Source organism: Xylaria bambusicola, assembly GCF_022495145.1.
Source record: "Xylaria bambusicola strain CBS 139988 unplaced genomic scaffold F5B22scaffold_19, whole genome shotgun sequence".
In the NCBI taxonomy this organism is placed as follows: domain Eukaryota; kingdom Fungi; phylum Ascomycota; class Sordariomycetes; order Xylariales; family Xylariaceae; genus Xylaria; species Xylaria bambusicola.
The window spans coordinates 42,081-64,005 of NW_025953572.1; the positions used below are offsets into that span (position 1 = coordinate 42,081).

A 21,925-nucleotide genomic window follows, 5' to 3' on the forward strand; every position below is an offset into this window, starting at 1 on the left:
AGTTTGGGGGCTGGGCATAGCGAAAAAAAATTGGTGGTATCAAAAATAAAAAAGACGTATATGTCGTAGCCCATTGACGCCGCGGTTGGACGAACAAATGCAGATATTGTACCGCTTCTTTTATGCAAGGAGGCAATTATTTCTTTCCTTTTCCAAAGACGTATTACCGTCATTTCGTATCTTCGTTAATTGTCGCAACCGCACGTTTACCACTCGCGACGGGAATTCTTGGACCCGAATCCGGGCATTGACGAGAACCTATGCAATCGTCTTTGTTGCGTCGAGCTTTGGGCTTGTTGTTCGGGGGTTTCGGGGACCGTAGGCATTTCTACGCTGCGGCGCACAGTCGCCCTGGTGGTAGACATGGTCGAGCTGTTGGTCGAGGAGCCCGTGGAGCTTGGTGTTTGAATAACGTATTCGCCGTCTACGTACATGGCATTACTGACGAAGGTGGAACGTCGGTGGCGGTTACGAGTATATCGCTTCTCGAGGCGATACAACTCGAGCTTAGAGTGGAGCTTTTCGAGGAAACCCATGGTGACGATGGTAGTGTTGTCCTAGTGAGGATGGTGGGAATGCAAAGATTCGATAATGTTTCGAGAGCCGACAGGAAGCAAACAATGGAAATCCGAAAACAGACTGTGCAGAGATTCTGATCTGACTGCGTCGGCGATCGAGGGGAAGCGAATTTTTATATAGGAGCGGGCTATGGATCGACAGTAAATCAGGAGAAGGGTGGTGTTTCTCGATTTACCGCCACTGCTGCAAATGTGTGTGCTTGGAGAATGTTGCGACGTCCCCGCGATTCAGTCTGGGTAGATTGTATCACCGGCCAGCGATTTATTAAATAGGTGAAAGGTGGGAATGCGAACAGAGGCGAAGGATAGCGTGTGAGAAGACGAGGTTCTCGCGTATCAATGGACTGGGTAGCGTACTTAGTACTTAGGGAGGTGAAGGAGTGAAAAGGAAGGTTGAGGTGACTCTATCTGGGGGTAGGATGCCAAAAAAGCCGTTAGTGGAACGAGAGAAATATGTAGGTATCTACCAGCCTGCCGATGGATGAATTTGTGCGGGAGGACAAACGAAGCAAAAGAGTCAAAGGAGAGAAGAATCAAACAGGGGGATAAAGAGGGAACTGGCCTATATCCTTTGTCCTTTGTGTTAGAGCGACATGTTGAGAATGAAGGTGGTGGGAAGGGAAGAGAAGAGAGGCAGGCCAGCCAGCCAGCCAGCCAGGATTAGCGTGCTGAATCGGGTCTGATCGAGCACTACTGTACCTACCTAGAGTAAGTAGAGCACTGCTAGAGCTAGAGCGGCCGGTGCCAGGAACAGGCACTAAACTGACGACGGGCCAGGGGTGGACTTGCATTTGTCCAGGGGGGTTTTCTGTCTGTTCTGGCTAGCCCGAGTCTTGTCTGTGCGTGTGGACTCAGAAGCGTGGAGCCGTGTTGCGAGGCTTGAATTGGTCCGGAGGCCCAGAGGAGGCCCATGGCAAAGCCGGACCTACCAGAAACCTGCCGCATATAGTCTGGCGTGCTGCTGGTGCCCTGGACTATTGCTTCTCGACTAGTATGGAACAAGTAAAGACATTGAGTAAGTATCTACTGTACTAATTACTTGAATATCTACTATTACTATGTAGTGAACGCTAGCCCGGCCTGCTATCTAAGTACATAAATCGTCTCGATGTAAGGAAATTTCTCAATCCAGATACAGAGAGAGGCGAGAGATATAGGTACGAGAAATGCTGCATGCATCTTACTACTGCCACTTTACTTACTGCATATATACCTAGGTAGTATACACTAGGCACATTCTATATCACATACCTATAGACTTAAGTAGTACACGTGTAGTGGCGTTGTGCGTTGTGCTAGGGAACAGCAGAGGACGAGGTTGTGCATGAGATCGATCGTCCTAGCGCACACTTTACTATGTACAGCAATCACTTCATGAGAAGACCTGCGCCTTCAATGCAGCAACTCGTGTTGATTTTATGCCATCATCGTGCGCTCTTCATTGACATATACTTATAAAGCCGTGTCTCAAGTTGTTACCTCCGATCCTACTTAAGTACTTACTTATGATCCTATCTACCGATTCAATCTCACAGGGAAAAGTCCCTCTCTCCTACCCTGTACAACTTACTATGTATTTTATAGGGGCCCCCCTACCTAAAGTACCTTCACAGGTCAGTGGCTGGGACGCTACTGTGAATACCACGCGAGTTGGTGCGGGGCGTACCTTGCACCCGACCGGTCACGTTCCCAGCCTATCAATTGAACAGGCCAAGAAGACCACGCATCGCCGACGAGCTTGGGCCCTTTTTACGACTTACTATGTACCTACTTACTTACTTATGTACCTGAGCGAGACCGCTTAATATCGGACTATGCTAATATGGGTTGATGACTGAGTAAGCTAAATAGAGGTGGCTGCGGTCTGAAGTGAAGTAAAGAATCCTACTGTGCATTACTGACATACGTACGTAGTATCAGGAGTTATGAATAGCTAATGCGTGTGTCTCTTCACAGGCTCGGTATTCTCCTTGCCTCTCTGCTACCTATCTAGGTATCTCATCACGAGAACACAACGCGAGATTCTAGTGTACAGAAATAGGTAAAGAAATTCATACGTGCCGTGGGAATCCGATTCATCCGACCTACCAGTCTACAAGTACCTACATATAGCCCACAATATCCGAGTTGAGATAGGGCGTCTTATTCGTAATCGTTAGAAAGTGTACTTAAGAGAGAAGAGGCAGATGGGCGGATTACCTAGTAGGTAGTCCGCCGTAACCGTACCCACTGTCCACATGTGCATGTCACGCATCCCGCTAAGTCATGTCATGGGGATGGTTCGGATCCGGCCACCTCCCTTCATACTATACGGCGGCATGGGACGGACGGTCTCCAACGCATCCGCTCAGCGGTAAGTGAGGTAGTAATTGAGTTGGGGGTTGGATTGGTTAGGTTCACCTGCACTGAAGAGATGTTGTTCATCGTCCGCCACAGCTGCTGTCAAGTAAGTGGATAGGTAGAAATGCTGGGTCGCCATAAGTTAGCATATTGTAAATGTTTATTTAGCCAAAAAGTCGCAAATACAATCCTCTTCTACAGGCCTGACGTGTACTAAGGCGTATGGCGTATGGAAAAAGAGACAAAGAGAACTTTTGCCACGGTTATAGTGATCTTCCTTCCCCTTTCTTTTCTAACTGACGCTATGCATGTATAATACGCTGAAGAGAATAACAGATACCAGGTAATCAAGCCAAAACACCCAGAATGATATGCATAAACGCTCAGCCCATAAAACTGTTGACGATAGTGACGGTGGTTGTGTAGACCATGGCAATTAGCCCCACGATCATGAAGATGATGTCGCCAATCTTGGCAGCCCTCGACGTCGCAACGCCCTTGTAGTGCAGGAAAGCAGGATAGATGTAAACCAGTGGCACGCATGCGAAAGATCCAATCAACGCCACAAACTTGTCCAGGTTCCCGGTGCCGATGATCGCGACCCCGCCACAGATGAGCACCATAAGCGATCTGAATGCGTTCTTCTTCCACTTCGTGCGTAGACTACGCTTGCCTGATCGATGGCCGAAGATACCCCCTTCCAGAATCCTTATCGCCGGAAAGAGTTGAACTGGGTTACCGCCCAAAACAGCCAGAGAGTAGAGAAACTGGACAGCATTGACGAACTTGTTAGTTTGAGGGTAGTTATTGATGATCTCAATCTGCGTGTCTTTGCCAAAGGTAGCATAGCAGAGCGCCCCGACTGCTGTGAATATAATGGTAATCAGAAACATAATAACCCCTAACAACCACTCGAAATGTTCAGGTTTAACCATCGATGATTGTATAGGCAGAATCAAGCCAATGCCTTCGAAAGTGAAAATGGCCGAACCAACCATCAGAGTATATGTGTTCGGGTTGAACAGAACGACTGTCGAGTTAATGCCTTCGGTTGCAAGATGCGCTATATCGTAGTAGTAGATGTAAGAAACCCCAATAAGGATGAAAGCATCGGCAAACATTGCGACAGGTCCGAGCTTGCCTATGTCTCGAATGAATGACAAAGGTATGAGGACGAGTACCTGTATCAGAATGAGCTGGGAAGGCGACAAGGGGCTTTGACCGTGAGTGACGGCCTTGAAGAAAGTGGTCAAGTTCTCTGCTACGAATACAATTCCGGAGCACACGAATCCGAGTTGCGACAGCGTGATGGAACTGAGGACCAGATTGCGCATGCGACGACCCACAATAGCCTCGCCGATTTCACCATAGCCGCCTCCATATTGGGCCTTGCACGCTAGAAGCAAGTGAAAGGCGAGCATCGTGACAATGGACACAACTACCATGGTGATCGACGAGAAGAGCAAGCCGCCATTGTCAAATGCCTTTGGTAAAAACATAATCCCGGTTCCGATGAAGGCCTTGAGCAGCGTGAAAAACGTCTTACGAGTGCTGGCGGTGGCCGACTTAGCAGCTGATCGCGAGCTTCTTCTACTACCCAGGAGAGGTCTCCTCTCGGGTGGCAGTTGATCTCCTGGTTCACGTTCTTCTTCGTCCTCGTCATCGATGATAGCTTCGTCGTCAGAGTCTGCGAGGTCCTCACCAGCGAAGCTGCCATAGAGATTAAGAAATTCATAAAAATTCCGGGTTATCGGAAGCCTGGCGGCCCAATTTTGTTTGTTCTGCTTCTGGAGGAGAAAGGCCCTTCGGAAGCCGCCAGGTGCTAACTGCTCATTCACGGTCAATCCTTCCAGGTCATCCTCTCCCGAGGCGGCCCCTTGAGGCGAGTGGAAGGTCGCGGCCCGCTTGTGCATCCTGGTCCGAGCTGCTGCTTTGAAGATATCACGATGGATATCTCCACCCTGCAACATTAATGAATCCTCCTCGGCTGCGGCACTTGGATCAGCGGGAGCCGACGGCTCTTCTGGGACTGCACTGGTGAAATCCGCAGTGTAGCCTGATGGCAGATGTTCGGCGATGACCTCGGCCTCTGGGCGGGCTTGCTCCGATGCTGGAGACGCTAGTGCTGGTGAGCCCGTCATCTTGTAGGTACTATTTTGATCAATTAATGTATAAAAGAGCACGATAAAGCTGCTGTTTGGCGTCAAGATGTTCTCGGCGAGAAGGCGATCAGTGAATACGCGGCAGCCATACAGCCGGTTAAGCGAGTCGCCGGGGTATGTCTGCAAGTAGCAATAGAGCTAAGCTGTCGAGGAGACCTGTGTCTAACAGAACCAAGGCGGACAGATCAGGTTCAAGGTCAGATTACAGAATAAATAGAATGGAAGTGAAGGTTTGACGTCGACATAAAATACGTAATGCGGAGAATCTGGAGTTAGGTAAGTACCTACCTACTGTAGGCATGCGGTGCCAAGGAAGCTTGAGTCAGTCAGGTGATGCGATGCAGAGAGAAAGAACTTTTCAGCGGTCAAGGTTTACGGCGTTTAGTGAGTGGCTATAGCGTGGTTCAGTGGCAAGGCGTTGGCTCATGGTTGGCCAATCCCTTAAACCCACAAAGGTAGGTGACCTGTGGTCTGCTGTGGGTAGTGGACCGAGTTCGTCGTGATGCTAAACCTCCTTAAACCTCTGTCGTCCATAGGTAGCCCTGCAAACTATCGTGGTGGCAAGTGATTCGGCAACCGGCGGCTTCAATTCATCTACCAACCTAGTCTTTTAGTCATCTTGGGGATTTGGAGACAAAGGGCTGGTACCGCAGAGTACCGTATTGGTTGCTCTACACTATGACGTTATCATGATTGACCAAGTGGTAGGTACTGCATCTTGCTCCAAAACTTGCTCCAAGATTTATCTACAGTAGGACAGATCTGACAGAAATAGGCAGGATCAGGAGGGAAGGAGAGGACTGAAGGAATATGGCATGGCTTTTTGACCTGAATTCTTCTGAAGACAGCCCCGCGGCCAGGTATGTTGTGTTGTTCCTACTGCCAGGGGACACTACCTCACCTCACCACCTCACTATTCCACAGCCGATAACCTAAGCAGTGTCATCAAACTTATATATATGTATACCTAGTTATATATATTGTTCGTTACAGTTCTCAAAGCATTCTATTTACTCAAGTACCCCAAAACAGTCATTACCACGGATTACGCCTCGACGTGATTGAGTGCCTCGGCTTAGACTTCTGTCTTTAAAATCATCTGTGTTCATCGTGTAACCTCATCGCGATAACTTCACGCTTGGCACCTTACACCGCCTCTCACCTACTTTATCTTAACCACACTGAGAGTAATAATCATTCTGCAATATTTCATCATGTCAGTCTCTACCCCCATAACCACAATACTCTTACCTTCTAAAATGACAGCTTTACGTACCTGCTTTTTGCACGTATATGGGCTGGCGCAAGAGGTGCACCCAGTGAACCCGGATCCGCCGCATTGCTGAGAACGACATTGTCAGTGTGGCTCTAAGTCTACCTGTGAGTATAGGTAGATAGCTTACCGCCCATTGTGAAACAGAGCATGTGGGAGAAGAGCCCGACCCAGCAGTCTTAGTCGATGTCACGAGCGTGGTTGTTGAGCCGGCCTTGGTCGTCGTGGCCGGGCTGGACCCGGAATCCCCATTGCAAGTGAAGACATTAGGGCCTACACGCCTCTAATCAGTATACTTAAGAACCTGGAGTCTTGTGAGAGCCGTTATACCTGGAATAGTGTATTTGCTCGACGATGTCATTTGATAGATGTTGACCAACAAGCCAGGATCGTTTGCCTGGGAATCGATTAGACGACTGAACACTGAGAACAGGATGGTTTTGTGCCAACCTTGTAAATGCCCGGGATGCTGTAAGTTGCTGGTGACACCTTAGCTGTACCACCTGAGATGTTGATCTGTGCACATTCCATCTAATGTCGAATTAGCAAGTAAGGTTCATCACCACTCGCCCCCAATATAGCCACGACCAGGAGATGACGTACGTAAAGTTGAGCCCCCTGTGATGAGGATGCGCCGTGTAGAGCGATCATTTCGGCGCGGAGGAGATACTGGCCGTCGGCAAGGCAGTCGGGGATCTTAATGGCATGTTTGCCAGCGTTGTTTATGACCTTGGACGTTCCCCAGGCGCCATTGCTATACCCATCTTCTTGGATTTTGAACCTAAGTGCAGGAGTCAACCGGAGCTTTAACTACATGATGAAGATGTCTAACTCACCATCCATTTCCGTGCCCTGTATCGCTCGTAGCGTCTGCCACCTTCTTGAGGTACGCCATCGTCGGCCCAAGATGAGAGGGATCCATCACGTCGCTAGCACCAGATGTTAAGGTATGCCGCCATATCGCATTGACCTTGGTTAGACATATGGTGAGCGAGCGGTAGCAGTCTTTCTAGTAACCAAGGCGTCTTACAGTAGATCCGGCTTTCACATCGATGATCTTGTTCGAGGGCGTTGTAGGGTTGGGGCCACCATTGCACGCCAAATCGTTCGACGACACATCTGTGATCGGGCCATCATATGTGGGCGTCCTAATTCCGTACGATACTGCATTCATGACGCCATTCGACTCAAGCTGCACGAAGATGGTATGGGCGGAGACCGCGCTGATGGCGGCGGCGGCTGAGGCTATACTGAACTTCATTGTGCTATCTGCGAAGAGGGAGAGAAGTAAAGCTGTTATTCCACACTATCAAGTCCTGCCGGTATGCGCTGTCCGAAACGCCCCAGAGGTGGTCGATGAAGGCGGTGGGCACATGTAGATTAAATATCTGGGGTATGTGATGCAAGACAACGGCCGCTCTACCACCCGCCATCCCGCCATCCCGGGAAACCTGGACATTGGTGCAGGTTGGCAAATGGCGAGGTTGCGTCTCTGCGGCCCAATCTATCAATCCAGGTTTCTCGGATCGTATCATGGCCCATTTCGGATACGCGAGCCTAGTGGGTTGGGTAAATCAGGCGGAGGCAACCTCTCCGGATCTTGTTCCGGAACGGGAGGCTGCACGCTGAGCCAAGAGAACACAAGGCACGCAGCAAACACTCTTGGTAGAAATTGTATGATGATAGGTGGAATTCTATAAACTCAACGCTAAATACAGATCAGTCTTCTCAATCCCCTTATAATAATAGTACGACGCCGCATTTCCCCCTATCTATACCTCCGATCCCAGCAAAGCCCACAATTGCAGTAGTATTTCATCGGCTCCTGATCCCGGATCAACACTGGGAACGAGTAGTCTCAGCCCTCCGTCGTGATTCATTCCGTTTCCTACACGGGTCTTGGACCCCTCTTGATACTAGGTGTGCTATTTTCGTCAATCTTGATACCGAACTGGTGCGTCGCCAATCCATAGCTAGTGGCGACAGCCTTGCTGGCGTACACCCTCATCTGCTTCTCGTATTCTGCTGTTATGCCATCTCTCCACCCGCCTGCTTCAGCAAGAAGTCTTCCTAATAAAGCAGAGTCTTGTACGGCAGTATTTGCCCCAATGCCCCCCGCAGGAGTCATGGAGTGAGCTTTTTCTCGGTCAGCAGCGTATCCTCGCGATAATTTAATAAAGTGACATACCTGCATCTCCAATGACGGTGACTCGAGGGTCGTTCTTCCACTCGGGGACACCAGACGGGGTAGAGCATGTGATCTTCCAGAATGCCGCTTCGCTCGATATCATCTGGTCGAATAGAGGCTTCAGTTTCGGGGCCCAATCCTTCGTTATCGACTTCGCGATATCGGCTGCCACGGCCCCCGTGATCGTGTAGTCTTCGTTAGGGGGCTTAATAACTCCTGGCTGGGCTCCCATGGTCCAACCAAATTCTATGTTCGGATCATCCATATCCCCCGCCCGGACATTCGTTATAATGAATACACGTCCGTCGGGCTTAGAATCGTCCACAATTCTAAACACGCCTTCTCCTAAGCCCTTGAATGCTGTGGTAGGTGCCTGCCCGTGTATTCCTCTTGCGCCGGTATCGTACACCTTCAATTTTCCTTCTGAAACTTGCTCAGCTACCCTGGAATACAAGCCTTCTCCACCAATTAACATGTCTCCCTCTACCGACTTGGAGCCGTCCGCAAAGATAGCGCGGACTCCTGAGGCGCTAGATTCATATCCTATTACTTGGTGGCTCCATTCAATATAAGGTTCCAAGCCGTCTATAAACTGCTTGCGCATTTCTCCTCTCGCAATGCCCACGACTTTGCCACCGCGAGAGGTTAATGTCTCCCTTGGCCCACGCGATTCACCAGTTTCCTCGGGCTTTTTGTCGACACCCTGCCCAGCGGTCAATGGGTCATCGAGTGGCTCGCCTGTTATGGCATGGATGGAGGAGAAGCCCATCCCACCCGTCTTCCCGCAGACATCCCAGAATCTCTGGAAGGCCTCTGGCTCAAGAACTGCCTCGATGGCATCCAAGCCCTCGGTAGAAAGACGCAGCCGGTAGCCTTGCGCGCGAAATGTGATGGAAGCGTCTCTCTCGAAGATGCGGACCGGAATTGAAGCTCGACGAAGCGCTTGGGCAAGAAGGAGAGACGACACTCCCGCGCCGGCGATAAGGATCGGTTTCCGAGCAATCGCCGACATCGTGGTGATAGACGAGTTGGGCCGAGTATGATGGAAATGATGCAGACGATAGTACTTAAGAGGTGGCTTGATGTTCAATCAACCTTGCTAGTCGAGGTTCTTGAGAATGATGAGAGCAATTAGAAGGAGATAAAGACAGCTTATAATCCTCTTATCACTCCTCAAGCTCGTAGAGCCGATGGCGTTTGATGTTGTCATAGGTTGGCGCATAGTGATTGATTATGGAATAGTACTTAGGTACCTGACAGCGATTTGAAATCACAAAGAACACAAGCACCAAGACGCTTATTCGCAATTTATTAGCGTTCTGCATAGCGCTGAACAAGCAAAATACCAGCCTGTGTTATTGCAAACGGCTGATTAAGCTGAATAATGTTCGGCCGAAAAATAGCTGCGACTTTCTCGCGACGATGTTCATAACGCGATCAGTGTTAGAGGGTTTGAATCGCTTTTGGCAATTCCAACATGCTATACTGCCTTGATACTCAACCAGCTCTTCCACTCAGCGAAGCGTCCCAGCCCGACCGGAGAAAGCGTCATGGCCTTTGTCGGATGAGCCCGGGCTTTCCTCGGCAACTTCTAAAGTACAGACGCGATCGCTGCTCTATGCTTTAGAAGATGCAAGATGCAAGGTGACTGCCGCGGAGATATAGGGCCTCCAACTTGATCTTCCAGTAGATGTCTAAATAGGTGTGAAAGGTTGAAAGAATTGGCTTTCCTGCTCAAGAAGAGTCCGTTCGGGGGGTCTAGGAATCAAGAACTCTTCCACGGGATTGACCCCGCAATACAGCTAGGTTCGTGCGATACCCAGTCTTCATAAAATCCCAAGATTTTGGGACAAAAATGAAACATCCAAAGGCAGCATAGACGGAATGACTCATTTTGGTTTCATTGGTATGTTTGTGGAGAGTGTATTATTACCTATATTACGAAGGACTTTGTGTATGATGCAGGTCAACCACTTCTACCTTTTCCAACACAGTGATGTTGTTGTCTCCATAGCGGATACAAAATTTCCCCCATGGCAGAAACATATTCTAATGGGGAAGTCCGCCTACGGTGTAGATTAATGACATGGTGAACAGATCAAAGGGTTATTCACAATGATTATACAGGTGATTGTGCCACCTAGTCTAGATAGTCAAAGGGCATCCATATATCACAATTCTTTGTTAAATACCATCTCCGTTTGCAGCCTTCTTTGTCCTGATACTCTGGCCCAGGTATTCAAGTATTTGTATCAGCTGTTCAATAATTTCTACCGCAGTTTAATGATAGTTGTAACTACGGTACAAAAGATACCACACCCCCAGCTCTGCATCTTCTGGGGGGTTGTCAGCTTTGGGCATTTGATCAGACACATCTTGCGAACACAAAAAAACACAACTCGATCTTGAAGAAGAATAAGCCAAGGGGGTTAGGACACAAGAACTGCCCACAATGGCCTACTCTACCAACTTCAGGCCCTACGACGCTCGGGAAGGCTTTCACAGGATTCTTAGAAATACACAAAATTGGATGGAGCATTGGATTGAAAGAAAGTTACTGAGTAACGACGAGGTTGCGGCGCGTTGGCTGGAGTCTCTTTATTATTTTCCGCACGTTCTTACTCGCTTTCGAAATTTCCTTGTTTCACACCCCGACATTCATGCCGCCGTTGGATATCCCGGTAGCGACGGTGCAATACTTGTCGCTTGTGGTCAGTTCCCCGAAGTCCTTCATTTCCTCCTTAGGCACGTTTCGAACCTCAATGCTTCTGCATAATGCTTACAGAAGGATTAAAAAGGTAAAGAATTCGTACTATTTCGAATAGTTGCTAACTTGAGCGTGTAAACAGTTTTGCGGTTTGTTTGCCAAAACATATTTGGAGATTTACCTTGCAGTATCTCCCCACAGATAACACAACTACTGAATACCATCGAAGACTCTATGTCGAATTGTAGCCACCCAAGGATAGGTAAGCTGGCGTTAACTGCTCATGCCAGGGTCTGTTAGTCTAATGATTCATACCATAGACAGATCGGCTAGACGTATTTGGCGAGCACAAGCCAATCAGTTAGTCTCCCATAGCCACTGAATCCCCTCCCGAGGCAGACTTTGGGCCATGCTTCTTCGGATTACTCCTCAACTAGGTCCTTGAACTTTTTGGCAGTTACTAACTTTAGTGTTTGAATAGTGCCCTTTTCACACATCCGCAGCATGATATCGCTCGTCAAGAACGCATCAATACGTACACTTTAGAGCTGGCAGAGATCTTTGCCTTCGTCTGTACACCTCATAAGAAAGATAAATTTCTTAGCTCGATAGCTCACATGATTATTGAGCCGAGTTTTGCTCTTTATGAAGATATGAGCCGGAGTCACCTGAAGTACCAAGTCGATTGGAAAGCTTTTTCAACCGCAATGCATGGTCTCTCAACTCAGGGACTCGAAAGGCTGGTTAACGAGACTAACTGCGTAAATGCCGCCAATAACAATTCACAACTTACAGTTGCTGACCTGAGGATGAATCCCAATATCCAGAATCCTCAAAAACACATCTTCTTTCTTTGCAGCATTTATCCTGCGTTGAAAGTAGACCAATTCATGGGAGACAATAGTGAGAAAAGAACTTTAGTTCAGGAACGCATGTTAGTAGCATGGGATCCTTCTCGAATTCAAGGAGACCCAAGCATATTGAAAGTAAATTCATGGCTTGTCCAGGTTTGCTCAATGCTAGGATAGATTAAGACGGAGATACAAGTTTGTAATTACCATTGAAGAATACCACGCTCGATGGACTATTCAATTCTAGTTGCGACCCTGGAGGTTATTCGGCTTATGTAATACGTGCTGGGGTATCAAGCCTGTGTATAAAGCTATAAATTCATTCAACTCTTAAAATTGAAACCGAAATGATAATATTTATATAGCCAGTTTCCATATTATGCATATAATCTCATCAAATAGCACTCTGCTACATCTCGAATACCTCGGCAAGTATAACTATATCTTCATAGAGGGATTTTTCTCCGATAGTAAGGACGTACGCGTAGGCGACTTCTCATGTGCCTCGTTAAGAGCTGAGATACTTTTATTGAAGATGCTACTATTCTCTCAATAAGTATAATGAGTCTATCTTAAACCAACCTCAGAAATACAACCGCCCACCAAAATAGAACATTGGACCCAAAGTAAATATGGCATAATTATCAAAAAGCATTGGAAATAAAAGTCATAAATTGAACTATTCAGATGAAGCGCAAAGACCGTAAGAGGCCTAACGATCTCGACTCTTCATAGGTTGTCATATGTGTGTCATAAGAAGCCTACCAAAACTCCAACCCCGTCTATTCTATTCGCCAAGAATTCAAATCGTAATCGCTGGTACTGCCGTTCCTCATATAAGCCCCTTATCAGTGAACTCCCCCTAGAGCACGTCCGTCTCCTTGGCTATTGCAAGAATGGCATCAACTACAGGCTGGACATCCGTGGTCTTCAGCACCACCCGATGCCCTCCGTCCCACTGCACAAGTCTCGTGGATGCAGGATCTGTATATTGCTCGAACAGTTCCTGATGCAGGTGCAATCCCGGATCCGTAAGCCCATGGACGTGAATTGACGGAAGCTTCAAGACATGCTTCTCGCTCGCCATCTCCATGAGATCGGGCGGTCCACTGAGCCCGGTCTGCGAGGGATCGCTCAGTAACGAGGATTTGAAGATGCCAGGCTCCAGATTTACCAGCGGCGCACGCGCCGCAAGCACGACGGCGAACCTCCAGCCATCGAAGATCCCATCCTTTCCCATCCCTACATGTGCCCCTTTCACACCTTCTTGCGCCCGCCGTTGCGCGCGCTGCTGCTGCCGGAAGAGCAAGCTCGCGGCCAACTTGGCGCCCTGGCTGAAACCCAGCAAAGCCACCCACGGCCCATCTGCGCCCTCGGCGTCATCCGCATCCATTGCCTCCTTGATGGAGCGGTCGATGTCGCGTACGGCGACCTCGTCGTCGATGGCCTCATGCGTGGGCAGCCAGCGCAACCACCTCTTGAACGGGCCGTCGTTCGCGTACACTGCGACGACGTCGGGACCCGGGGCCGAAGCGTAGGGCGCCTCGGCGTAGACAAGGCGGAAGTGCGGCTCCAAGGTGCGCGACAGCACGCGGCATTGGGCGCGGAAGATGCGCGCGTTAGTCCCGCCGCCGTGCAGGCAGAGGATGCGCGGGTGGTGCAGAGTTGCATCTTCGCCGGCCATTTTAGATTCGCCGATTCGCCGCTTGGAGTGTCACAATTTCGCGGGGTAGGCTGTGATGCGATGCGAGATGGCGATAACCAGCTGACCCTGGTAATGCAGCGATGAGTGACGCGTCACTGGGCTGAATGTAGGTTACGGGAGTTATGATTGGTGATGAGGAGCTTATTGTTGTTCATTGGATTGCACAGAGAAGGAAATAGTCATGTCTTGGGTTCTTAGTAGGTAAAGCAGCAATCTGAAGATGGCCAAACCCGACGAAGTGAGTGTTGGCCCCGAGATCCATTTCTTTAGCTTACCTATCTTCGGACTTCGCCAACTTTATCTTCCTTTGTCTTACGTTTTCTTACCTCGCTTGCTTTAGTCAGCAGGCTCAGCACTTTCCGCTCAGCTTTGACTGAGATGCCGTCGTCCTGACGCTGACGCCTTGTGTTACTCCGTCCCGCCCCGCCTGTATCTCGGCGGCAATTGCTCGTTTATTCGCTTAGTGACTTTCCCGCCGACTTCTACTCATCTTGCTACATCCAACTCTAACGACAAAGTCACCGATCATCGGCAGCTGATTGCTCGTCACTGTTATCGTTCGCTTCCGAATGTATTTAGACCTTGTTTATTCTTAATTACATTCAATTTATACCCTTCTGGAATGGCTGGCACGGCAAAAGCAAGCGCCGCAACTGTACGTACTGAATCTTAAATATAGTTGTACTAGTCGTAATAGTATAAAGAAAACCGAAAAGGTATTATCAACCAGAATCTGCTGATTAGGGTATTCTATGCCACACCTGGCCGAAATCCTGAAGCTATATTAATCCGGCCACGTCCTACAGTGCTGCCATCGTAGATTGCGTAGCCTGACAATCAATCGTCAACTTGCTCGTTATGCCGAGCTCTTTGAGCGCATTTGCATCATGGCGTTAAAGTTGAAAGTGAAACTCTCGCTATCGAAGTCCCGTTACACTTTCGTGTTCCCTGCCGTGGGCGCCGAGTTCGATCCCACGACCATGAAACAGCACACTTGGCAAGAAATGAGCTCACAGATCGATATCGATGAGCCGTCGATTGAGGAGAAGAGAGTGGCCAAGCTTGTCAAGCTTTGCCTCTTTCCAGCGTTGTACGCCTATCCGAAGACGTCCCCTGAATATGCTTCTAGGCCATTAGAGATTGATATGAAAAGCCAACTTGTAGACTATCGCAATTTCTTCGTCGATGATGGAGAATTGACCACGGGGGAACCTATTATAGTATTTAAGGCTCTGGTGCAGTTGTGACCCTATCTGTGATATCGGGTAGGAACGAATGCCAGGTGTTTGACGGCCGAGCATTGGTTCAAGGGAAGAACTTCCTCACACCCAGCAAGGCAGGCATGGCATAAAAGTGAGCAGATTCCAGTAATGGTTGAGTCTGATTGTGGCTATATCTACGAGCTATCAAGATGTATCCACTCTTTGGTAGTGTTTAAGAGAATGATCTGGTAGAAATCCCCATCTATGCTGGGAACGGTGTTCTGACCCAAACAAGCGCTGAGACATGAAGTCCCTCCATTTGATGGCTAAATAGTGCAAATATAAAACCCACTATGATATTAATTGATAACCCCAAAACCGACACGATCATGCTGTTCCAGGTCGTGAGACTAGTTTTCAAGTCGCTGTCGCTAATCTTTTCTGTTCAAGCTCAGCCCTCCTCCGCCGTTCCGCCCACATGACAACAAACTCAATATCCCTGTCATGTTGTTCGGCGGGGACGTAGAGCCACTTGTACATGTCATGGCTCCAGCTTCTATTTGGCACGAAAGTCTCAAGTAGGTAGTAGTTATCCCTATGGTATGGGAAATCAAGCGACGATGGCCCACCGCGATCGAGAAAAGCGTCGGTGCCTGAATTCACATCCTCGTTGGTCATCCGAAACCTCCTCCGCTTGTTTCCCTTGTTCGCGACATGCCTACGTATTGATCGCGTCGTCGAGTTAAGGTGGACTTCTAACAAACGGGCATACCAGAGTGGACTGTACAGGGCCTTCCGCACAATGTTGGCGTGAGCAGAGATGATAGTTTGGTTCCATTCTGGAAGTTTGCCCCGTGGACTCATGGGAATCGGTTCACCCTTGTCGAGATTGTCTTGCCAGTGGGCAAAATCCACGATGATGGCGAGCGCAGACCATCGAAGCGTGCAAGTGAGGCACGTGCACACTTCGGTGGGCTCGGGGGGTTTTATATGTTGGTACGGTTTCTTGTGGATAGTCAGGATTTCCTGACGCTCTGGAATCTGCAGCAAATTCTGGATGGCCGGGTCGATATCTGCGACCAATACGGGCAGTCGGAAGGACTTCTGGAGACTGGCATAACGCCACCCTGATACAGTCCGAGCAATCCGTGCCTCTTCCTGAGCTATGAAGTGATAAAACGACTTGCTCGTCTGTTGAAGGAGGAATAGGTCGCTCGGCCTCAGAAGGATTAATATCTCGATGATAATTTCATAGGGAAGTAAGCTAAGAAAATCCTGAGGAGCGCCTTTCACCCTCGCGGCCTTCTTCGTTTGCTTCTTCCGCGCACGTTCTGTCCTCTTTGAGCGGAGGATTAGAAGCTCCGTCTTGTCTTCCAACACGCCCAGCTCCTCATCCTCGCAGATGTCAATTTTCGGCATGGTTGTTGCTGGCGACTTGAACCTCGGCTTTCGTATTTCCACACGATATGAGTTTGATGTCAAGCAAGAGTGGCAAGGATACTTATTATTGCGTGTCTGCCTCCCTTTTGAAGTTGGAGGTTCACTGGCACTCGGATTTGGGGTGCTTAGGCGGGGGCATCAGGCCGTCGGTGCGCTGACATGCGGCTCTAGACCCTGTAAGCCAAGCCTAAACCCTGAATGGCCATTCTGGAGCTGTTGAGTTAAGCTGAGAAGAGTTCAACTGTAAGCGTCTTGTAGCTCTACGATTTATATACATATATATATTTAAAAGTTCTTAGAACTGATATCTTCTAGCAGTAATATACAACCAGCAACCTTTTCATTAAAGAAGCCCAAAAGTCTCAGGTTGGGTTAGACTTGCTGGGCCAAAGTACCTGCATAGTGCTCAGGTTGTCTTGGCCGCGGGTTGTCATCGGGTCGGGGTTACCCAGGTCTTGTATTAGTCATGTACCCAATGTTATGCTACTTCCGCGGTTATTGGATTACCAAGGCACCTTGTGAACCCCAATGCCTCCATCTGACATCTGAGCTTCAACTCTCACATGTACAATTGATATCTGGGCCGCGCCAGAGCCATGTCGCACGCACTTTAGAATGGATCAAGACAATAGAACTCAAGACTCGGACCTCTATGATTCTCATACCCTCGCCCCGAACAGAGATCCCAGGCTGAGTAGGCGTTACGCGATATGGCTTGTTCTTTTTCTCTTGCTCCTAGTTAATCTCACCAATGGTATCTCTAACATTCCGCTAAACCGGCTCCTTGAGCGACGTCTCTGTCGGGCGTACTACGATGCCGATCACGATGTAGATGAACAGCTGTGCAAGGTAGATAGCGTGCAGCAGGACTTGGCATGGATTATGGGGTCCTTTGAGACGCTCTGGGTCGTTGGCGGTAAGTGACACGAGCATAGGATACATACTAACCTCCTCGAATTGAACCGTGCCGCGCTAATATTCATATATGAGGAAGACTTTGTGATGACCATACCGCTCACTTTTCTATCTGAAAAATATGGTCGGAGCAGAATCTTATTGCTCAACCTGGTCCCTCGGTTGTTCATGCTGTTCTGGACTCTCAGCATATCCTACTTTGAAGATTATCTTCCGCCACGAGCTGCCATTGCTGGTGCCTCTCTCTCCGTGCTTGGTGGTGATACAGTTTTTAACTCTCTCATATATGGGCTCGCAGCTAAGCTGACGGATGATGGCATTACTCGGTCAGACACCCAATCAGACATCACCGATCGTTTACTAACGTCTTCTCTACTGTGCAGTGCGATATACTTCAGTAGAATGACGGCCTTGACCTCTGTTGTCGGCTTTCTGAGCCCTGCCATAGCGGCAGCTGCCATGACAATAAAACTGTCTCTTCCATTCTGGCTAGGGACCGTCTTTCTTTTGCTAGCCCTCCCGACTGTGCTGCTATTGCCAGTCGAGGACAAACCCCCAGATGAGCCGAATGAAGCGCGACGTCCATTGATTTCTTCGCCTACATTAAAAGCCCAGGCTTCCCGCACATCGCTTGTAGCCTCCGTTGTTGACCGTGTACATTTCCTCATCTCCGCTGTAGGAAACTTCCAATTGGCGCTGCTGCTTTTGTCAATGTTCCTCACTAGTCTAGCGAGTGCAGACACGAAACTCCTAGCCCAGTACATTTCGAAGCGCTATCACTGGACATTCGCATCGGCAGGATATTTACTGTCGGCAAAAGCTGTTGTGAACTTCGTCCTGCTAACATTCGTGGTTCCGGTCTTCCTCACCGCTCATGGAAACGCATCTCAGTCACTCTCGGATAGCGCCAACATCCGTTACACACGATTCTGTCTAGTATCCTCCGTATTAGGTGCGCTTGCCATTGGGTTGTCAAGCTTCATATGGGAGCTAGTGCCCAGTCTTGTAGTATATGCACTGGGCGTACCGCTCTCAATTTTCACTCTCTCCCTTGCAAACTCACCGAATATGTGGGCGTGTGAATCAAGCAGCGAGGCTGAGACGAGCAACCCACAGAGTCACATCTTCTCCATTATCATGATGGTGAAAACCCTCGGATCACTCATAGGAGCTCCTTTGATGGCCGCATTGTGGTACAAAGGTATCCAAAGTTCTCTGTATGGTAGCCCATACATCGTGTCATCGCTCATATACCTTGCGGCATGGGGTGTCTTTTGGAACATCAAGGCGTGATGAAAGAGATGATTATCTAATTTGATACGCGCGGGTCTTCTACGTTAGTTAGTCTTGAAGTAGAATGATAAAAGTAATTTGAAGCTCACAAACCAGAGTGAGATCAACAGTCTTAGTACCTGCATCATCTTGGGCCATTCTAGGTTTGTCCATCAGAGGCAGACGAGCAGACCTGCCCACCGCACACCGCACACCTGCAGACAGTAGCGTACGATCTGAAATTAGCCTTTAGATGCCCAGCTCAGGTCGAAAAATTCCTCTTTCTCCTGTTGCCGATTTTCCGTTGGCTCGCTGGCGCAACAGAAGATTAGTTGGTGACGTTATGGGTCGATAGCTCACGCGCTATTCCGATCGGGGAAAGACGCACCAGATTTACTGTGTAACTCTCGACCCCTCTTTCCCTATCTGGGCCTAGTGGAAGCGGCTACCGGCAGTAATGCATAGAGCTATGCCATCATTATTATCATAACCCGCATTCCACGCATCTCCGTTGAAATATCGTCGCTTCATCAAAACATCGAGCATTCAAACGGATGTCGCCTCGGTACGAGACAGTCCTCGTCGCCGAATACCTGAGTCAAGCTGCATCTCATAAGCACTATTCTTTGCAGTATCGAGTCTCTTCACCATGAATAATCATCAGCAGGGCGGCGCGGCCGCTAACTACTATAATGATCCTGAGCGCGGGAACCCCTATGGATACCAACAACAACAACAATACGGCCAGCAACAGCAGTATGAACAACAGCAACAGCAATATGGTGCGCCCGCACCCCAGTACTCAGAGAAGCCCATGTTCGACCAGGCATTCAAGCTAGAGAGACCCAAGTACAACGATCTCTGGGCTGGTATCCTTGTATGATCGTAACCCTGCGTTGATATGAATTTCCTGATTGACTGACTAACGGGTCTATCTCTTCAGTTCATCCTTGTCTGCATCGGCTTCGTTGCCGTGTCCGGGCTTGCAATTCACGGCTATGGTGAGTTCACCATTATGTGATAGCTCACCACTCCCTACCTAACTAGGCATATGCTAACTCCAAAATAGCGTCTGAGAAAGGCACGTACGGCGATGGTATCTATGACTCCAATTCCCGTGCTGGATTAAATACAAATACTATCGTTCTGTTCGCTTTCATATTAGCTGTTGCCGTCGTGTTCAGCTATGGCTACGTGCTTGTGGCGCGAACCTTCCCCCGTGCTTTTATCTGGGTCACCGGTATGTATGTCTTCGAATTTGAAACCGGGAGGTTCCCGCTAAACAAGGTATAGGAATTCTCAACATCGTCTTCGGTCTAGTCACAGCTATCTATATGCTATACCGTCATTACTATTCAGGTGGCATCGTATTTCTGATCTTCGTTGCGTTCTGGATCTTCGCCTTCATTGTCAGTTGACCTCCTATATGAATGATATCAGAGCCTTAGCTTACACGAGACAGACCTGGATCCCTCGCATTCCTTTCAGCGCCCTCATGCTTAAGACAGCAGTTGATGTATCCAAGAGCTATGGTCACGTATTTTTAGTGAGCTTCCTAGCTGGAATACTTGCCACGGCATTTGCAGCGTACTACTCCGTGACATTGGTCGCCGTATATGCCAAGTACAGCCCTCAAGGAGGCAATCCCGGTTGTTCGGCTGGAGGCGGTGGATGCAGCACTGCGAAGGTCACGGGTCTCATTGTTTTCATAACATTTGCAGCTTATGTGAGTTACCCTTGTCACTTGTTACTTCCCGTTGTCCTATAACTCTCGGCATGTACGATGGTTATACCGCCTTTAGTTGGGGCACAAAGCTCGACTATTCGTAGCTTCGCTCAAAGATTTTCATGACTGATTCCTCTCGCTTTTAGTGGATATCGGAGGTTATCAAGAATGTTACACATACGACGATATCCGGTGTCTTTGGGTCTTGGTACTTCTTTCACCCTTCACAGCAACCAAGAGGCGTCACCCGAGGAGCCTTCAAACGATCTGTCACGTACTCTTTTGGATCTATCTCTTTGGGCTCCCTACTAGTGGCTATCATCAACTTTTTGCGACAGCTTTGCTCAGTTGCTCGTCAAAACGAGATGGCACAGGGCAATATTCTCGGTTCAATCGCGTTCCTGGTCCTTGGCTGCTTGATCTCGCTTCTGGATTGGGCCGTGCAGTTCCTCAACAGATATGCATTTTCTTATATTGCTCTGTACGGAAAGCCATACATTGCTGCGGCTAAGGATACGTGGAACATGATCAAGCAGCGCGGTATTGATGCGCTTATCAACGAATGCCTCCTCGGCCCAGTGTTCTCAATGGGAGCAACGTTTGTTGGATTTGCTTGCGCTCTATTGGCGCATTTATATTTGGTAAGCCACCTAGCGCTTTTTTTGCTCTATGTTCAATTTCGCGGGACAACGCTTACCAATCTATAATTTTAGGAATTCACTAACCCGTCGTACAATACCAATGGCGCTTACACACCAGGTAGGCAGACAACATGGCGCCTCGTCAGAAATATACTGATCCTTTTCTCTCATAGTGGTCGACGCATTCGCATTCCTCATTGGTCTGCAGATTTGTAACGTATTCACCACACCTCTGAGCAGTGGAATCGACACCATCTTCGTAGCTGCGGCCTGGGAACCAGCCAAGTTGCACCAGAATCACCCGGAACTATACGACGCCATGGTCCGCGTGTATCCACATGTGCAGACGGCTATTCATGCCTAAGTAGTAGTTATGCACTCCATCGTGATAGCGCGGATAAGTGCCGAGGAAAAATTAATGTCTAATCGAAAATGGGAGTTCGTGGGGTCTTGCGTTGCGTTGTGTTTGGGAAATACTTCTCTCGAGGATTGGCTTTTACGACATAGTACCTTGTAATGAGTAGTGTTACCATCGAGATTTCTGTGTTTCCAATTCGTACTCGGTTGTTCTAGTTGAGGTTTTTTTTTTTTTTTTGGCTCGTCGGCTTGGTCCTAGTGACATTGATGGAGGTCATCCAACTCATCATTCCATCAGCACGTGCTTTCGCCCAGATAATGCCAATACCGACGTGCTATGTGACGCTGAGCCCTTCCACTCTCTGCCGCATTTGGCGGAATGGCGGTTTAGTAGCTGATTGATTGATAGATAGATAGAGCAACGGTGATGTTGCTGGTCATAGGCCTTCTCGAATCACAGGTTTGACCACGACTGCAGCCACTATACGTTCCAGGTTTATCTGTCTATCAAAGCCTCTTTTTTTTTCCCCTAATATGATCTTAGGTACCCGTTCCTCCGTAAGCGATA

The 21,925-nt window shown here is 48.7% G+C and overlaps 10 protein-coding genes across 10 annotated transcripts; 4 read left to right on the forward strand and 6 right to left on the reverse strand.

Moving 5' to 3' along the window:
• Positions 1-206: 206 nt before the first annotated feature.
• On the reverse strand, positions 207-536 carry F5B22DRAFT_646232 (uncharacterized protein; the record flags this gene model as incomplete). The annotated part of the gene is made up of 1 exon (XM_047978701.1): positions 207-536. One exon carries the CDS (start codon positions 534-536, stop codon positions 207-209), a length of 330 nt encoding a protein of 109 aa, XP_047830990.1.
• Positions 537-3,301: 2,765 nt separating this feature from the next.
• On the reverse strand, positions 3,302-5,059 carry F5B22DRAFT_646233 (transmembrane amino acid transporter; the record flags this gene model as incomplete). The annotated part of the gene is made up of 1 exon (XM_047978702.1): positions 3,302-5,059. The coding sequence occupies one exon, from the start codon at positions 5,057-5,059 to the stop codon at positions 3,302-3,304; it is 1,758 nt and encodes a 585-aa protein (XP_047830991.1).
• A 966-nt stretch (positions 5,060-6,025) lies between these two features.
• F5B22DRAFT_605398 (glycosyl hydrolase family 61-domain-containing protein) lies at positions 6,026-8,091 on the reverse strand. The gene is made up of 8 exons (XM_047974844.1): positions 7,384-8,091; positions 7,190-7,323; positions 6,957-7,134; positions 6,804-6,884; positions 6,684-6,750; positions 6,484-6,626; positions 6,357-6,422; positions 6,026-6,279 (listed from the first exon to the last, which is right to left on the reverse strand). The coding sequence occupies exons 1-8, from the start codon at positions 7,612-7,614 to the stop codon at positions 6,253-6,255; spliced, it is 927 nt and encodes a 308-aa protein (XP_047830992.1). The 5' UTR covers positions 7,615-8,091; the 3' UTR covers positions 6,026-6,252.
• A 150-nt stretch (positions 8,092-8,241) lies between these two features.
• F5B22DRAFT_655207 (uncharacterized protein) lies at positions 8,242-10,145 on the reverse strand (the record flags this gene model as incomplete). Its single annotated transcript, XM_047979868.1, has 2 exons — positions 8,542-10,145; positions 8,242-8,489 (listed from the first exon to the last, which is right to left on the reverse strand). Exons 1-2 carry the CDS (start codon positions 9,551-9,553, stop codon positions 8,242-8,244), a joined length of 1,260 nt encoding a protein of 419 aa, XP_047830993.1. The 5' UTR covers positions 9,554-10,145.
• An 848-nt stretch (positions 10,146-10,993) lies between these two features.
• Positions 10,994-12,276, forward strand: F5B22DRAFT_646236 (uncharacterized protein; the record flags this gene model as incomplete). The annotated part of the gene is made up of 4 exons (XM_047978703.1): positions 10,994-11,252; positions 11,391-11,510; positions 11,569-11,608; positions 11,730-12,276. 4 exons carry the CDS (start codon positions 10,994-10,996, stop codon positions 12,274-12,276), a joined length of 966 nt encoding a protein of 321 aa, XP_047830994.1.
• Positions 12,277-12,961: 685 nt separating this feature from the next.
• Positions 12,962-13,987, reverse strand: F5B22DRAFT_636129 (uncharacterized protein; the record flags this gene model as incomplete). The annotated part of the gene is made up of 2 exons (XM_047977246.1): positions 12,962-13,804; positions 13,970-13,987. 2 exons carry the CDS (start codon positions 13,985-13,987, stop codon positions 12,962-12,964), a joined length of 861 nt encoding a protein of 286 aa, XP_047830995.1.
• Positions 13,988-14,189: 202 nt separating this feature from the next.
• F5B22DRAFT_136346 (uncharacterized protein) lies at positions 14,190-15,237 on the forward strand. Its single transcript, XM_047969001.1, has 3 exons — positions 14,190-14,375; positions 14,484-14,520; positions 14,611-15,237. The coding sequence occupies exon 3, from the start codon at positions 14,692-14,694 to the stop codon at positions 15,049-15,051; it is 360 nt and encodes a 119-aa protein (XP_047830996.1). The 5' UTR covers positions 14,190-14,375; positions 14,484-14,520; positions 14,611-14,691; the 3' UTR covers positions 15,052-15,237.
• Positions 15,209-16,810, reverse strand: F5B22DRAFT_136339 (uncharacterized protein). Its single transcript, XM_047969000.1, has one exon. The coding sequence runs from the start codon at positions 16,423-16,425 to the stop codon at positions 15,424-15,426; it is 1,002 nt and encodes a 333-aa protein (XP_047830997.1). The 5' UTR covers positions 16,426-16,810; the 3' UTR covers positions 15,209-15,423.
• Positions 16,811-17,011: 201 nt separating this feature from the next.
• On the forward strand, positions 17,012-18,965 carry F5B22DRAFT_605402 (major facilitator superfamily domain-containing protein). Its single transcript, XM_047974845.1, has 3 exons — positions 17,012-17,362; positions 17,441-17,687; positions 17,745-18,965. Exons 1-3 carry the CDS (start codon positions 17,062-17,064, stop codon positions 18,652-18,654), a joined length of 1,458 nt encoding a protein of 485 aa, XP_047830998.1. The 5' UTR covers positions 17,012-17,061; the 3' UTR covers positions 18,655-18,965.
• A 174-nt stretch (positions 18,966-19,139) lies between these two features.
• F5B22DRAFT_136375 (duf580 domain-containing protein) lies at positions 19,140-21,628 on the forward strand. The gene is made up of 8 exons (XM_047969002.1): positions 19,140-19,510; positions 19,577-19,634; positions 19,703-19,873; positions 19,927-20,042; positions 20,096-20,359; positions 20,506-21,000; positions 21,073-21,118; positions 21,174-21,628. The coding sequence occupies exons 1-8, from the start codon at positions 19,283-19,285 to the stop codon at positions 21,362-21,364; spliced, it is 1,569 nt and encodes a 522-aa protein (XP_047830999.1). The 5' UTR covers positions 19,140-19,282; the 3' UTR covers positions 21,365-21,628.
• The last annotated feature ends 297 nt before the right edge of the window (positions 21,629-21,925 follow it).

Bases quoted from the DNA above. Each gene is read 5' to 3' on its own strand.
- F5B22DRAFT_605398 (XM_047974844.1), bottom strand. From the start codon at position 7,614: ATGAAGTTCAGTATAGCCTCAGCCGCCGCCGCCATCAGCGCGGTCTCC. The intron at 7,324-7,383 runs GTAAGACGCCTT...TGTCTAACCAAG, and splicing joins ATGTGAAAGCCGGATCTACT to GTCAATGCGATATGGCGGCA. The intron at 6,885-6,956 runs GTACGTCATCTC...ATTCGACATTAG, and splicing joins CACAGGGGGCTCAACTTTAC to ATGGAATGTGCACAGATCAA.
- F5B22DRAFT_136375 (XM_047969002.1), top strand. From the start codon at position 19,283: ATGAATAATCATCAGCAGGGCGGCGCGGCCGCTAACTACTATAATGAT. The intron at 19,874-19,926 runs GTATGTATGTCT...AACAAGGTATAG, and splicing joins TGCTTTTATCTGGGTCACCG to GAATTCTCAACATCGTCTTC. The intron at 20,360-20,505 runs GTGAGTTACCCT...TCTCGCTTTTAG, and splicing joins TCATAACATTTGCAGCTTAT to TGGATATCGGAGGTTATCAA.
- F5B22DRAFT_136346 (XM_047969001.1), top strand. From the start codon at position 14,692: ATGGCGTTAAAGTTGAAAGTGAAACTCTCGCTATCGAAGTCCCGTTAC.
- F5B22DRAFT_136339 (XM_047969000.1), bottom strand. From the start codon at position 16,425: ATGCCGAAAATTGACATCTGCGAGGATGAGGAGCTGGGCGTGTTGGAA.
- F5B22DRAFT_605402 (XM_047974845.1), top strand. From the start codon at position 17,062: ATGGATCAAGACAATAGAACTCAAGACTCGGACCTCTATGATTCTCAT. The intron at 17,363-17,440 runs GTAAGTGACACG...TATATGAGGAAG, and splicing joins GACGCTCTGGGTCGTTGGCG to ACTTTGTGATGACCATACCG. The intron at 17,688-17,744 runs GTCAGACACCCA...TCTACTGTGCAG, and splicing joins ACGGATGATGGCATTACTCG to TGCGATATACTTCAGTAGAA.